At 45.2% G+C, this 14,842-nt stretch overlaps 1 protein-coding gene across 1 annotated transcript; it reads right to left on the bottom strand.

The window, feature by feature from the left end:
• Positions 1-458: 458 nt before the first annotated feature.
• On the bottom strand, positions 459-5,685 carry MRI1 (methylthioribose-1-phosphate isomerase 1). The gene is made up of 6 exons (XM_083442938.1): positions 5,525-5,685; positions 4,139-4,380; positions 3,884-4,053; positions 3,249-3,425; positions 2,132-2,356; positions 459-1,366 (listed from the first exon to the last, which is right to left on the bottom strand). The coding sequence occupies exons 1-6, from the start codon at positions 5,654-5,656 to the stop codon at positions 1,233-1,235; spliced, it is 1,080 nt and encodes a 359-aa protein (XP_083299064.1). The 5' UTR covers positions 5,657-5,685; the 3' UTR covers positions 459-1,232.
• Positions 5,686-14,842: the final 9,157 nt, after the last annotated feature.

Here is a 14,842-nt window from a genome sequence, read left to right on the forward strand (position 1 = left end):
TGGTCTAGAAGTCTTACATACTACAGAAGGTATACAGTGGTACCTCGCAAGACGAAAAACTCGCAAGACGAAAGAGTTTTTTGTTTTTTTTAGTTGCTTCGCAAGACGAATTTACCTATGCGCTTGCTTCGCAAGATGAAAACGTCTTGCGCCTTTTTCTTAAAACCGTCAATGCATTCCTATGGGAAACCGTCAATGCATTTCCTATGGGAAACCATGCTTCGCAAGACAAAAAATTCACAAGACAAAAAAACTCAGAGAACGAATTAATTTCATCTTGCGAGGCACCACTGTAGTCAGAAAATGGATTTGCACCCCTCTTTTACCTCTTCCTCCACCAGGCTCCCCACCCCCCAATTTATTTTGTTTCACTCCTGGTATTTATATGCTGCCTTCCAGGACAAAGCCTTCAACGATGCTTCTTACATGTGTTTAAAACATAAAATTCAGCTTAGATATTTTTATTCTTTTTATTAGAAAAACGAATGAGTCTGTTTAAAAGCACCACACAGTCCAGTACAGAAAAGCAGATCAACAATGCCCCCCCAATACCCTAGTGCCACCAATCTAGCCAAATAATAGTAGAATGCAGAATTCATACAATTTCACATTGTGTCAAAGGAAGTCTATTTTAGCATGGTACACTGCAAAGCGAAAAAGGGAATATGCAAAATACAGAGTGCAAAACCAAAGCAGCTAGCTACAATTTGGCAGATAAGCTCGCACATGAATTAATTTTGCCTTTGTGCAAAGAGGAACCTCACAGCTTTCTTTCGAAGGAGCTAAAGAATATGCAAGGATTTAAGTTGTGCCCTAAGGGTGTAGTGAGAAAGAAGTCTCAAACTCTTCTTTGTTGCTCCAGTAAAAGAGGAACATCTCTCTTGGCTGAGGCAGAAGCAAAGGATCTAAAGAACCACAAATGGCTTAGGAGCCGGATCACCATCCTCTGTATTATTTAATACAGATGCTATAACTGGATGGAAACACGAACAACCCTTCTGATCTGGATTTCCAATCTGCAACGTAAGACCCAAGGAAAGTATGTGTCCTTTGTATAGACCCCACTGGTTTGGCGGAATGGTAACGAGTATTTATCGACAACTGTATAAATACAAAGCCAGAGAGCTGAATCAGGAATATATCCCACCAAGCTCAAATACTGATCTCTCCAGCTGATTCATCCTTGTCACACTCTTCTCCAGAAATCCACAAAGCAGCCCAGCTCAACATGTTCAGACTTCCTTCGCTGCCTGTGTCAGTCCTGCTTTAAGTTCAGCAGGAGCAAAGACACCAAATTCAGTGATAATGCCACCGGTTATCAGCTCATGAGGGGTGACATCGAAGGCTGGGTTCCAAACGTCAATGCCTAGGAAGCAGAAAGAATACAGTCGGTCCAACAGCATGCTAAAGGTTGTCCTAGCTCAATGCCCCCAATCTCTGCTTCTATGTTTCATGATCCCAGTGTTGCAGACAGGAGGCAGACACCTCAAAAGAAAAGGCACAAGAACTCAAGAGATGTTTAGTCCCTAAATACATAAATCAAAACATTATGGGGATGGAGTAGAAATGGAAAGGCTTGCTTATTTTGATTTAGAAGAAGAAGAGTTTGGATTTGATATCCCGCCTTTCACTCCCTTTAAGGATTCTCAAAGCGGCTAACATTCTCCTTTCCCTTCCTCCCCCACAACAAACACTCTGTGAGGTGAGTGGGGCTGAGAGACTTCAAAGAAGTGTGACTGGCCCAAGGTCACCCAGCAGCTGCATGTGGAAGAGCGGAGACGCGAACCCGGTTCCCCAGATTACGAGACTACCACTCTTAACCACTACACCACACTGGCTCTCTTTATTCAGTTGTTATGTTTGCATTCCACTCTTCCAAAGGAGCCCATGCATTTTTGCCTCTGAAAAGAGAAGGGATGATGGGAGTTGTAGTCTTGGGAAGGTCACAGGATGGCCATGCCTGGCCAAAGACAAGTAGCTGTCTGCTGAATTCTGAGATACTTGAGCCACTTTTCCTTGACTTTCTTTTAGGCTTACTGTAAAAACCGGAGTACAGAGCCTGCAACTGAAGATGGAAATGTCCCACTGAATGACCCATTTCTTTGCACATGTCCTTCCCACACTTCGGTACCTGGTGCTGCAACCCGCACACCATTGATGTGCGTCACTTCTTCACTTGGCCTCTCCTCAATAACGATCTTCCCACCATGTTCCAAGGTCAGGTCACATGAGGTGCTGGGTGCTGCCACATAGAAGGGGATCCCATGGTACTTTGCAGCAATAGCCAGCTGATAGGTGCCGATTTTGTTCGCAGTGTCTCCATTGGCAACAACCCTGTCTGCTCCCACGATGACAGCTGGGGTAAGAAGAGAGGATGACAAGCCCCTTACACATAAAAAAAATTCCCAGCTGCATGCTGCACTTGATTCCTTTTGAAATTCCCCATTACAGGATGGGTGAAGCAGTGCTCATACTAATAATTTGTGGCATGTTTAGCCTTGGAAGACAGGTGACAGAGAAAGCAATCCACATGGAATTCAGTGTGACATGAGCCCACACTAGACACTGACAGCAGGTAGCCCTTCTGAACCAAGGAAGGACACTTTAAGTGCCAAGAATTAATAAAACTGTAAAGTTTAAGTGTCCGCTGTATCTTTGCAAAGGAAGATGATAAAAAAATAGAATCGGAATGGGTGGAGGCCACATAACTTTTCTCTCAGCAGAGGAGCAACTGTGACAGCAGGCACCACTGCTAAACCACAGTAAGACACTTCTCAATTTAGTTGAGTGCTAAGTAATTGTAAAATCACAGTGCTTAAGTGTCCATGGAATGTTTACAAGGAAGAAGAACGGGGGAGAAATCCAGAACAACTTGGCCACACCCCTGTGACCTCACTGGCCACACCCCTGTGACCCTGTAGCAGCCCTGCCAGGTCTGCTAGCTGCCACTGACTTTTAAGGGCCTCAAAAGCTGGAAAGGTCCTGGGTCTCTGAGAGGGCCTGCGTACTCAGACTTGGATTCCCCACTCAAACCAGTGTGCCATATTGGCTAAATAGTCCCAATTCTTCCTCCGTGTTCAAGAGATGCACAAGCCACCAACAGTTGTTCCAATAGCAAAACTACCTCCAGAAGGCAGCCTGATTGCTACATATCAAGCTTCCTTGCTAAACCAAAATGCAACACTAAGGGTCAAACTAGGAGAGAGAGAGAGAGAGAGAGAGAGAGAGAGAAGCACACCAGCACTCACCTGCACCAATGAGCTGCTTCATGAGAGCAGCCGCCATGCTGTCCGTAATGAGGCATGCAGGGATCTCCTCATACTTTAGCTCGTAAGCAGTCAGCCGGGCTCCCTGATTGTACGGCCTCGTCTCTGTGCAGTAGACCTTCTCCAGGTGACCCGTGGCATGCAGAGAGCGAATGACACCTACCAAGCAACATCATACAATATTGACACTAGGGAGAATGTGTCAGCTGTCAGTCCATATACAACCTTGTTTTTTCAGAAGGATCCCTAGCTCCTTCCTTTATCTGCCAAGGGAGGGACAGTGGGGAGCCAGAGAAAAATATGAGAGGGTTGGGAGAGGGAACCACCACTCATGAGAAAGGTGCCCCATGCTTTGAGAGGTTTGTACTTGAGCTTAGGTGATGCTTTCGGACTACAGTGGTACCTCGGGTTAAGAACTTAATTTGTTCTTAACCTGAAACTGTTCTTAACCTGAGGTACCACTTTAGTTAATGGGGCCTCCCGCTGCCGCTGCACCACCAGAGCACAATTTCTGTTCTCATCCTGAAGCAAACTTCTTAACCCGAGTATCTATTTCTGGGTTAGCGGACTCTGTAACTTGAAGCGTCTGTAACCCGAGGTATCAATTTATAACTTACCAAGTGCAGTGCCATACCCAGCAGTGGCCAGTGAGCCCGTGTTGCAGTGGGTGATGACAGTCACCTTGTCTTTCCCTATGTGCTGCAGGAGGTGGCATGCCCCATGCTCCCCGATGCTTCTGTTGTCTTTCAGGTCTTTATCCAACATGGCTTCCGCCCAGCTGATCACGCTATGACAAGAGGTTACATTAACCTGCGTGTTCTCGCCTAAAAAAAAAAAGGTGTGGGGAGACTGGGAAGCTGTTGAGCCCTCACCTTTCTTGCAAACTCTCGGCAGTGCTCCCTTCACGCTTGGCCTCCTGGCGAACAAAGTGGCCCAGCTCCTGAGCTGCCCGGGCCATGTTGACAGCAGTGGGACGGGCACTCTCTAGGTAGCGCAGCGAGTCTGCCACACATTTTTCAAGGCTGCCCACAGTCTGCTCTGCATTTCCTTTGGTGTGCAGCTCCACTGCCAGACTCAGGCAGCCGACAATGGCGATGGCTGGAGCACCTCGCACCTAAGGGAAAGGAAACTGGAGTGTAAGCACCATACTACACAGGAAATGAGGAGTTGCGATTCACTTTGTCCCTCAGCACTACTTACAGCCTGCCCCAGAACAGGCAGCTGAAAAGCATTTTTGTTTGGGAGGTGGATCCTTTTAGCATGTGCGAAGTGCAATGGCTTTGCACTTAAACACATGTGACTTCTCCACAAGGCACATGGCAACGCTGCACACAGTTCAACTGGCATGTAGATTATGTATGATAATGTTTTTATGTCACTCCTAACACAGAATGTGCCGTAGGGAACTGATTTTTAATGGCCTCTTATGGGAACTTTAGGAGAAAACAATTTAAAGAACATGGATAGCAATTAGCAAGTTGAACAGCAGAATCGTATGTGGTCAGCATTACTTCAGACCTTCAGTGGGGGGAGAAGAGATCACATGTTCTAAACCAGGTATGGATAACTTTAAGCCCTCCAGATGTAGCTGAACTACAGTTCCCATCCACCCCAAGACGCCATTTTGTAGTTCTCATCGGCCCCACCAAGAAATTGTAGTTCGGCAACATCTGGAAGGTCAAAGGCTCCTCAAGCCTGTCTTTATAAATAGAAACAAACCCTGCCTGTCACTCTAGTTTCCTGGGAATGACTTTCTGAACAGGAGCTGCATCACCTCAACTCTGAATGCGCGACTGCTAAACAGATGGAACTCTTCACGTGAGCAGCAATTACAAACTTTAGTTTTGGCCACGAAGGAGAAAACCAAGTGTCCTCCCTTTTTAAAAGAAAATCCACCTCTGCACAAGATGAACCCCATTCTTTTCGGCCAGTAATGTTTTGCCTCCCCCCACAATACGGGAAAAAAATATCCTGCTCATATGCCTTCACTTCTGAATCCTCTGCCTGCCACTCTTTGTCGCGGTTGCTTTATCTGAATGATAAACAGTCCCGCAGCTCTACCGCCCAAACTGCGGGCTGGCACTCATACGGGAGTTGTTTTCTCCTATCACTGCCCCTCCACGTGGCACGAGCTTCTCCTGTTGAACCGCTGCCTGCTGTGCAGCTGATAAAGGTGCGAGACCACAGCCGGGGAGCAGCACGCGGAGCCCCAAGATCGCTCGGGTCCCTTAGGCGTTTCCCCTTCCCCGTCGTGGCACCTTCATGGCGCGGATGGCTCTCCAGCCGTCCTCGACGCTGCCGATTTCCTCGTAGAGGCTCTGTTGGGGCAGCAGGAGCTGGTTGAGGATCTGCAGGGATCCCCTGCGGTAGCGGATCGCTTCCAAACTCATGGCTGCTTCCGAGGCTGGGCTGCGGGAGGCGGAGCGAGAAGGCGGAGTGGAAGCAGCCCGCGTGGGTGCTTCTGCCCGCGGCCGAGAAGCTGCGCTGGGTCCTAGGGAGAACCATTTTCAAGTCCCTGCGAATATGCCCCACTGCTGACCCCAAAAGCTCCACTAGGGCAAAGGATCCTTGCTTCTTCTTCTTCTTCTTCTTTTCTATTAGTCTACCGCTGAGTTATTTGTTATTTATTTGTAAGAATATTTATATAACGCTGCATCATAAAAATACATCGCAGAAGTTTATGTCGATATAAAATCAAACAATCACATCATAAAAAGTTAAGAACAAGTTAAAAGCAAAAAAGAAATTAAAAACATCAATAGACCATTTTGCGGGACAGATGTACTCTTACTTGCCTGCATAGGCCTGGCTGAACAAAATGTTTTCAGCAGGCATTTAAAAGTTGGTGCAGAAGGTGCTCACTCAATCTAGTGGCAAGGTGTTCCACAGGACTGGGCCAATGACACTAAAGGCTTGGTTTCTTGTTCAAACGAGCTTCCAGTCGGGATTCAAGCCTCATCATGGGACTGAAACTGCCTTGGTTGCACTGGTCAATGATCTCCAGCGGGCCAGGGACAAAAGTGAGAGCTGTTTCCTAGTTCTGCTTGATGTCTCAGTGGCTTTTGATACCATGGACCATAACATCCTTCTGGACCGTCTAGAGGGGCTGGGAGCTGGGGGCACTGCTATACAGTGGTTCTGCTCCTTCCTCCTGGGCCGTGTTCAGAAAGTGGGGGGGGGGTGAGTGTTCAGACCCCTGGGCCCTCACTTGTTGGGTGCCTCAGGGTCCGTCCTCTCCCCCATGCTTTTCAACATCTACATGCAGCCACTGGGAGAGATCATCAGGGGGTTTGGGCAGGGTGTTCATCAGTATGCGGATGATACCCAGCTCTACCTCTCTTTCAAATCAGAACCAGTGAAAGCGGTGAAGGTCCTGTGTGAGTGTCTGGAGGCGGTTGGAGGATGGATGGCGGCTGACAGATTGAGGCTGAATCCTGACAAGAGAAAAGTACTGTTTTGGGGGGACAGGAGGCGGGCAGGTGTGGGGGACTCCCCTGGTCCTGAAAGGGGTAATAGTGCCCCTGAAGGAGCAGGTGCATAGCCTGGGAATCATTTTGGACTCACAGCTGTCCATGGAGGCGCAGGTCAATTCTGTGTCCAGGGCAGCTGTTTACCAGATCCATCTGGTACGCAGGCTGAGACCCTACCTGCCCGCAGACTGTCTCTCCAGAGTGCTGCATGCTCTAGTTATCTCCCGCTTGGACTACTGCAATGCGCTCTACGTGGGGCTACCTTTGAAGGTGACCCTAAAACTATAACAAATCCAGAATGTGGCAGCTAGACTGGTGATTGGGAGTGGCTGCCAAGACTATATAACACCAGTCCTGAAAGACCTACATTGGCTCCCAGTACATTTCTGAGCACAATTCAAAGTGATGGTGCTGACCTTTAAAGCCCTAAACGGCCTTGGTCCAGTATACCTGAAGGAGCGTCTCCACCCCCATCGTTCTGCCCAGACACTGAGGTCCAGCTCCGAGGGCCTTCTGGCAGTTCCCTCGCTGAGAGAAGCCAAGTTACAGGGAACCAGGCAGAGGGCCTTCTCGGTAGTGGCACCTGCCCTGTGGAACGCCCTCCCACCAGATGTCAAAGAGAAAAACAACTACCAGACTTTTAGAAGACATCTGAAGGCAGCCCTGTTTAGGGAAGCTTTTAATATTTGACGGACTATTGTATTTTAATATTTTGTTGGAAGCCGCCCAGAGTGGCTGGGGAAACCCAGCCAGATGGGCAGGGTATAAATAAATTATTATTATTATTATTCAACAACTCAGGGTATGACCAAAGATGTTCCTGCAAATGATTTCAGTGATCGAGCTGGGATATAAGGGTTCAGGTGATCCCTGAGGTATCCTGGATCTGAGTTGTCCAGGGCTTTGTAAATCAATGCAAGAAGCTTGAACTTGGCTCAGAAGCAGGTGGGCAGCTACTGCTACCTGTTTTAACAAGTGTCACATGGTGTCTCAGCCAGAAGCTCCCATCAGCAATCTGGCTGCAGCATGTGGCACCATCTGAAGCTTCCAAACCAGATCCAAGGGTAGCCCTGTTAGGATATTTCCATTCCACCTTAAAAGGGAGCAGGATGTTTGTGTCACAGCCTGCGTATTTCCTGTTCACAGGATGTTTCTGTTGTGTCTTTGCTTTCCTTTCTCTCTCTCTGTGTCTGAGACACTGAAGCAGGCAGTCATGTTTTCTTTGTTCTGATCAACGCTGAATAAACTTGTAAATAATGCTCTCCTGAGTGCATCTTTCGCTGTGCATTATCTGCTGATAGAGCGTGCATCAGCTCTGGAATGTGGCAAGCTATTTCTGGAGCTCGTGTCGCTAATTGCTGATACTGTATCTACGGGAGATCGATGGATCGCAACGGAGACGACGTGGAGTCATGATGGACTTTGTCTCCCTGGCAGTATCCCAACATAGAGCGCCTTACAGTAATCCAGCCTCAAGGTTACCAATGCATGGACTACCGTGGTCTGGCTATCCCTGGCCATGAACGGCTGCAGATGGCAAACCAGACAAAACTGGTAAAAGGTACTCCTAGCCACAGGACACTTGGGCCTCTGGTGACAAAGATGGGATTAAAATGTAACAAATTAAAACAAACTGAGCACTCCTGTTTATTAGCCTGTGATTTATTGAGGCGTTGCGAATGGACTGCATTAAGAGATGCATCGTTTGTGCATTTGCTGAACGAAAGCTGTTTAATTACTTTCCACCAAAGAGAATGCAGACATTAGGAACCCTGCTGACCATCTTATCTATCCCAAAATAGCAGGCGCACGTGTCTTACAATGCAATCCCATGCACGTTTACTCAGAAATGCATCTCAGTGGAACTTACTTCCTAATCAGTGTGTTTACGATTGCAGTTTAAACGGAAGATATTATTAGGTTAAAAGGGTTTCTCAGCAAGTGCATGTATGTGTCCCACAAACCTGCATCCAGTCAAGCTGGATACATATAATGGTACCTCATGTGAATGTAATCACAGTAATGCCGAGCGGATCTAGGCACTGAGCCTCGGCATACTAATAGAAGCCTTACAGTGTGTACCTGTTTTCATCTCCCTGCCTGCCTACCTGCTGGTTGCAGAGTTTTGATAACATCCCTAAACATTGCCAAAGGCTATCTTCCTACGTAAATATGCTGCCTTGTAAATAATGCATGGTAAAATATGCGTCTTAGCATGCGATGTTTTTGCTAGTTTCAAGCATTAGAAGCAGAACTGAAATCCGAGCCGGGAGCAATCCCTAAAGCAGAAGGATACAACTTTCGTTCAAATAGAAGCGTGGGATGATAACCATGCAATCTGAAAGCTGTAGCACAGGTTCTCTCATTTCTGGTAAAAGATGCCTGCTATCTGACTGTACTTACTTGTTAGCAGGGTTCTGAAGGCGTGGAGGGTGGGGGAGTACAGGCAGAAGAGATTAGCATTGTTGGGCAGCACTGCAGCCCGCAGGGCTATCACTAGGCCAACAAGGCAGCTGCCTAGGGCACAGACCTCAGAGGGGCACAGTACTGACTTTGAAGGGGCACACTTTTATACAGATTAGTTTTTGCTATATCTTATGCATTACTGATAGTATTTTACCTTTATTTTATATTTTGAAGAATTTTATCATTTTGGAAGTAATTAATAAACGAGATAGAATTGTTGTTCAAGTATATACAAAATAGACACACTGTAGAGTTGATCTGTAAATAATAATACAGTGGTACCTCGAGTTAAGAACTTAATTCGTTCTGGAGGTCCGTTCTTAACCTAAAACTGTTCTTAACCTGAAGCACCACTTTAGCTAATGGGGCCTCCCACTGCCGCTACACAATTTCTGTTCTCATCCTGAAGCAAAGTTCTTAACCCAAGGTACTATTTCTGGGTTAGCGGAGTCTGTAACCTGAAGCATCTGTAACCCAAGGTACCACTGTACATTTTAAGCAGTATCCTAACACTTTGAACCGTAATGGCTTCCCACAAAGAATCCAGGGACTGTGGTTTGTTGAGGATGCTGAGAGTTGCTAGGAGTTCTCTATTCCGCCCAGACAGCCACAATTCCTAGAGTTCCCTGGGAAGAGGGGTTGATTGTTAAGCCACTGTGCAAATTGCAGATCCCATTCTCCACCTCCAAACACCCAATTTCAGGGCCTTCTGCTAGCTATCACTGGCCAGCACCCATGGGAGAGCTTTGCAGAAGGATGTTGTTGTTTAGTCATTTAGTCATGTCCGACTCTTCGTGACCCCATGGGCCAGAGCATGCCAGGCACTTCTGTCCTCCACTGCCTCCCGCAGTTTGATCAAACTCATGCTGGTAGCTTCAAGAACACCATCCAACCATCTCATCCTCTGTCGTCCCCTTCTCCTTGTGCCCTCCATCTTTCCCAACATCAGGGTCTTTTCCAGGGAGTCTTCTCTTCTCATGAGGTGGCCAAAGTATTGGAGCCTCAGCTTCACGATCTGTCCTTCCAGTGAGCACTCAGAGCTGATTTCCTTAAGAATGGATACGTTTGATCTTCTTGCAGTCCATGGGACTCTCAAGAGTCTCCTCCAGCACCATAATTGAAGGATACCTCTGTTTAATCCAAACCAACCTTCGCCCTGGCATAAGAGCCAGCTGCCCTGCTGAGCAAGTCAGAAACTTTCAAAACCACTACCCTATAGGATCACAAGGGCTTAACATTACAGGAACTTATCTGGAATGTGTCACACATCTTGATCCCACTAGTCCTCATTTTTCCATATGAACTATGGACAGAGGGTTTGGCAGCAGTCCCTGCATGTGCATCAGACATGCTGAGTCAATATGTGGTAGGGAATAATTCTAGCTTCATTGAAATGAAAAGGCATTGTCCTGTACAGTATCTCCTTTTTAGGGTCAATGTGTTAGTATATTATTCTATCCAGATGGCCATTGTTGTTTTCTGATCTATTCCAAATTCTCTTTCTAAATAGCAGCAATTTTGGAACTAGTGTTACTTATATGCAAGGGAAGAAACTTGGGCAAGCCCTGCAGGAAGTGGTACACAGGCTGTCACTAAAGCGCAGTTGCTATTGCCTTCTAGCTTTTTAAAGCCTGCTCTTCCAAGCTGTTTCCAATTTGCTTGTTGCTTCATTGCACCTCCTAAATCACAGTAAGTTGGTTAATAATAGAATATGCAAAGCCCTACCATTACAGAGCGGTTTCATAGCATTTTTCATTTTTATACTTTCTAAAACTCAATTCAAGTGTCAAAATCTAATTACTGCAACTTGAAGCATATAGTGCTTGATTACAGATAAAATAAAGTGCTCTTTTATTTTTTAATAACCAAAACTCATATTGATGCAGCGGCTCAGTTGGTTGGCAGTGATTTTTACGGAAGTGTATGTTACAGTCCCCAAGCAAGTTATTGAAGTATTTCTAGGATAGCGTTGCTGTGTTCAGTGTGATTTCATCTAGTGTATTCAAAAGAAAACTGTTTATTTTGTAATGGTCCCATAGACTTCTGGGCTGCCTGTTTTGGTAGTGATTTTAGAAGTCTGTAGCAATCTCATTTGACAAGTCCTTTCATAACAGCCCTTAGAAACATGATCAGAGGCTACTGAATGTGTGTGTACGTGTGGAATTGTTGGACCAAGATTGCAGAGTCCCTGATCACACAAATAGCACTTACATGCATCTCTAGAGTATGTAAATAGACTCTGCAAAAGTGACCAAAACTGACTCCACATATCCCCTTGTTTGGTTGTAGGGAACAAGGCTAGTATCTGAGCTGGCAGGAAGATCACATGTGCAATAAAGTCTGCAAGAAAAGGGGTCATGTGTCATTGGTAAAGCACTATTTTGCATGCAGAAGGTCAAGTTTCAATTGCTGCCAGCTCTGGAGCGGGGAAAATTTGAAAACTTGGTGTTTGACTGTCATCCAGATTGGTAGACGGTACAGGTCTAAGTAGACTAACAGCTTCACTCAATATAAGGCAGCTTGCTATGTAAAAATGTGTTTTCAGGAGTAAATCTAAAACTTTAAGCAGATACAAAGCAACCTGTTAGAAACATTGATTGTTTTTCTATGGTGTTTGCTTTCTTTAATTCCCTGCTGTTCCACAAGCTGCCATGTTGCCCTTTGGCAAATGATAACGGCTATCTTGCTGTAACACATTCTCCACGCTATATTCCACCACCTTCCATGTTCAAAGTCCAAATGCTAATCATCGGATGTCGTTAAGGACAGACAGCAGGAACCGACTCAGGAAAGTACATCAGTGATAAACTAATTATTCTTTCGTGCAGAAATAATACAATGCATCTAGCAATTCTAGATTTTATTGTTTCCTGGGTGCTTGGTTCGTAGGTTCAGCCAAGCAGTGGGATAGCCTAGCAGATGGGTAATGCAATACACAACCTGTCACATCTAGATCACTAGCTTAAATTCAGCACGGATTTCGGATGATCTGAGAGTGGTTACCATCTGTTCAATAAGGGTTAATGAAGTGGATTAATATCCTTTCAGCTCAGGCCTCTTGAAGGACATATGCCATTGAACTAAACATCCCAATTAGCCAACTAGTTGTAAGTCACGACATGGAGACCAATAACCAAATAGCCCTGCAAAATGAAGAAGGCATTTGCATCAGATAGTTAAAACGTGTGCAAGTGAAGTTGGCATGGCAAATACATGTGATGTACCTGAAAATGATTAATTATTGTGCCGGTGGCAGAAAGGACAAATAAAAGAGAACTTGAAATATACTCAGAGTCGCAAAGTGATTTCATGCTCTTTATTCAGCTCATAGTGGTGAGGAGGAATGAATGAAAGACCCCTCACAGTATCTGCTTTATATACATTATTTACACAATGGGCTGCACATGATTGGCTAATTCCGGAGTTCTACTGTAAGCCAATCTGGTTGTGGATTCACTTCTATCTGGAGCATGATTGGGTGGTTCCTGCCAACCAATCATACTGCTGCATTGTTCTAGGACCAATTAGACTGCTGCATTTTGGATCCTATTGTTCTAGGACCAATCAGACTGCTGCAGTTTCGATCCTATTCAACTTAGTACATAACAGAACTGTTTATGTGTACATCCTGAATATTCTAAGAGCCCGCACCACACACCTTTACCACAAGCCACTTCAAAAGCTTCCAGCATGGACCTACTTAAAATCTGCTAAATTGGGAATAGGGAACCTGTAGTTCTTTAGATGTTGTTAAACTCCAACTTTAAAGCAGTTAGGCTTTAAAAACAAACAAACATATAAATAAGTTGTTCTTCTAGTTAAAAAAACTTATATGTGTCTCTGTACCTGGGCCATGTCATGTGTATGCAGAAACTACTAAATTAATTTTTGAGGTAGCCCCATTTTGCTTCTAAACCGATAGAAGCATGGATGTTGGGATCATCAGAGGGAGTAACAATTAGAATCTTGGCTGCTGTTCTTAGATTCCATATTAAGGTGTGACAAGAGGGCCCTGCAAAAAATGTTACTTTATATTGCTGCACGCCTCCCCAATCTCCTAGCAGTGTGAGATTCCAGAGACTCCAGGCGGTTACCCAGGGTTTGGTTTTCTCAGAATGATATATGGTTATATTGAATGATATATACAACCTAAGCCTATGATGGAGGGGTTCACAGCATTAACAGCCCAAGAGGGTCTTGCTTCCCCCATAGCCACAGCCTTGGATTCCAGCAGAAATCAGGCATGGTTCTGTCCCCCAGCTGCCCAGCCTGCAGCCTTGCTTCTACCTTCTAGCTCACATACGCCTCAACTCTCAACTATGTCTTTTATCTTTCTAATTACCAGCGAGTTGAGAGAGTGGGGCCCACCCACTTTTGTCTGGCACAGAGCCAGTTCCTTTGTTACCTTAATGGACCATACTCAGAGGGCCGTTACCTCACCAAGATGCTAGCCTGGATGTTTCAAGAATTGAATCCAGGAATTAGAAGGGGGCTCAGGCATACAGCCTACCCCCTCAGCTCATAACAATATTATTCTCAATGGAATATTTTATAGTTTTAACTGGTTTTTATTTTCATTGTATTGTTCACACACTGCTTAGAGGCTATTGTAATCAAGTGGAACAACAACAAAACCAAAAACAGTGCTTTTGTTCAGAGCTCCGATCAGTTTGCTATGCCTTCCTCCAACAGGCCATTCTCACTCCTACCTGCAGTTTTCTGTTTTCATTTTCCAACGGACATTCACCATTCTGTAGTGACTGAGTATGCTCAGTCTTTATCAGGCTGTGTGTGTGTGTGTTGGTGGCTCATTTTGTGTTGGCAGTTGGCACTCACTGCCTGAGTTCATTATTATTCATTCATTTAGTCATTTATTTCCATTTATTAATTGCTTCCTGTAGAAGACCTCAAAGCAAATTAACAAAATAAAAACATCCACAATGGAAACAAATATAAAACAAGTAGATTTACAAAAACAAAACAATCTGATATTTTTAAAATTGTTTCAAATCCAATACAGATTCAGCATGGAATAAAAAACCTCACCTAAAAGACTTGTTAAAAAAGGAAGGACTTCAGTAGGTTCTGAAAAGACATTTGGAGGAAGGGATGTTTTTTTATGCTGATATCTAGCACGCAGGGTTTGAGTGTTCCTTATCTGTTCACGGCTCTTATGGATGACTGTGGAGCAGTGATATCTAAATGAAGAGCTGAGTCTTTCCTAATGGGATCAATGGTGTACAGTTTACAGATGGATCCCTGCCATGTGGGTGCAGACTTCTGTGTTCCAACATTTGGGTCCAAAAAGCCTATTGTCTAGATGGGTTTCGATAATGTCTGCTAAATTGATGGTTACATAGGACTGGGCTATGTGTGTGTGACCTTAACAGTTTCATGCCCCTGTTCCAGATCCCTTTATTACCCGAGTATACATCATTGTTTCCACCTGAGTGAAACATGTATTGCTTATTTTGCGTTTCTTAGTGGTATTGAGGCAAGTAGGTAGAGGGAGGGAAACGAAGCAATACTTGCAGATAGAATCGCAGAATTCTAGAGTTGGTAGGTGTTACGTACTGAGTTGAACAGGATCCAAAATGCAGCAGTCTGATTAGTTCTAGAACAATAGGATTCAGAATGCAG

Source organism: Podarcis tiliguerta (genome assembly GCF_965153285.1).
Source record: "Podarcis tiliguerta genome assembly, chromosome: 5".
Lineage (NCBI taxonomy): Eukaryota > Metazoa > Chordata > Lepidosauria > Squamata > Lacertidae > Podarcis > Podarcis tiliguerta.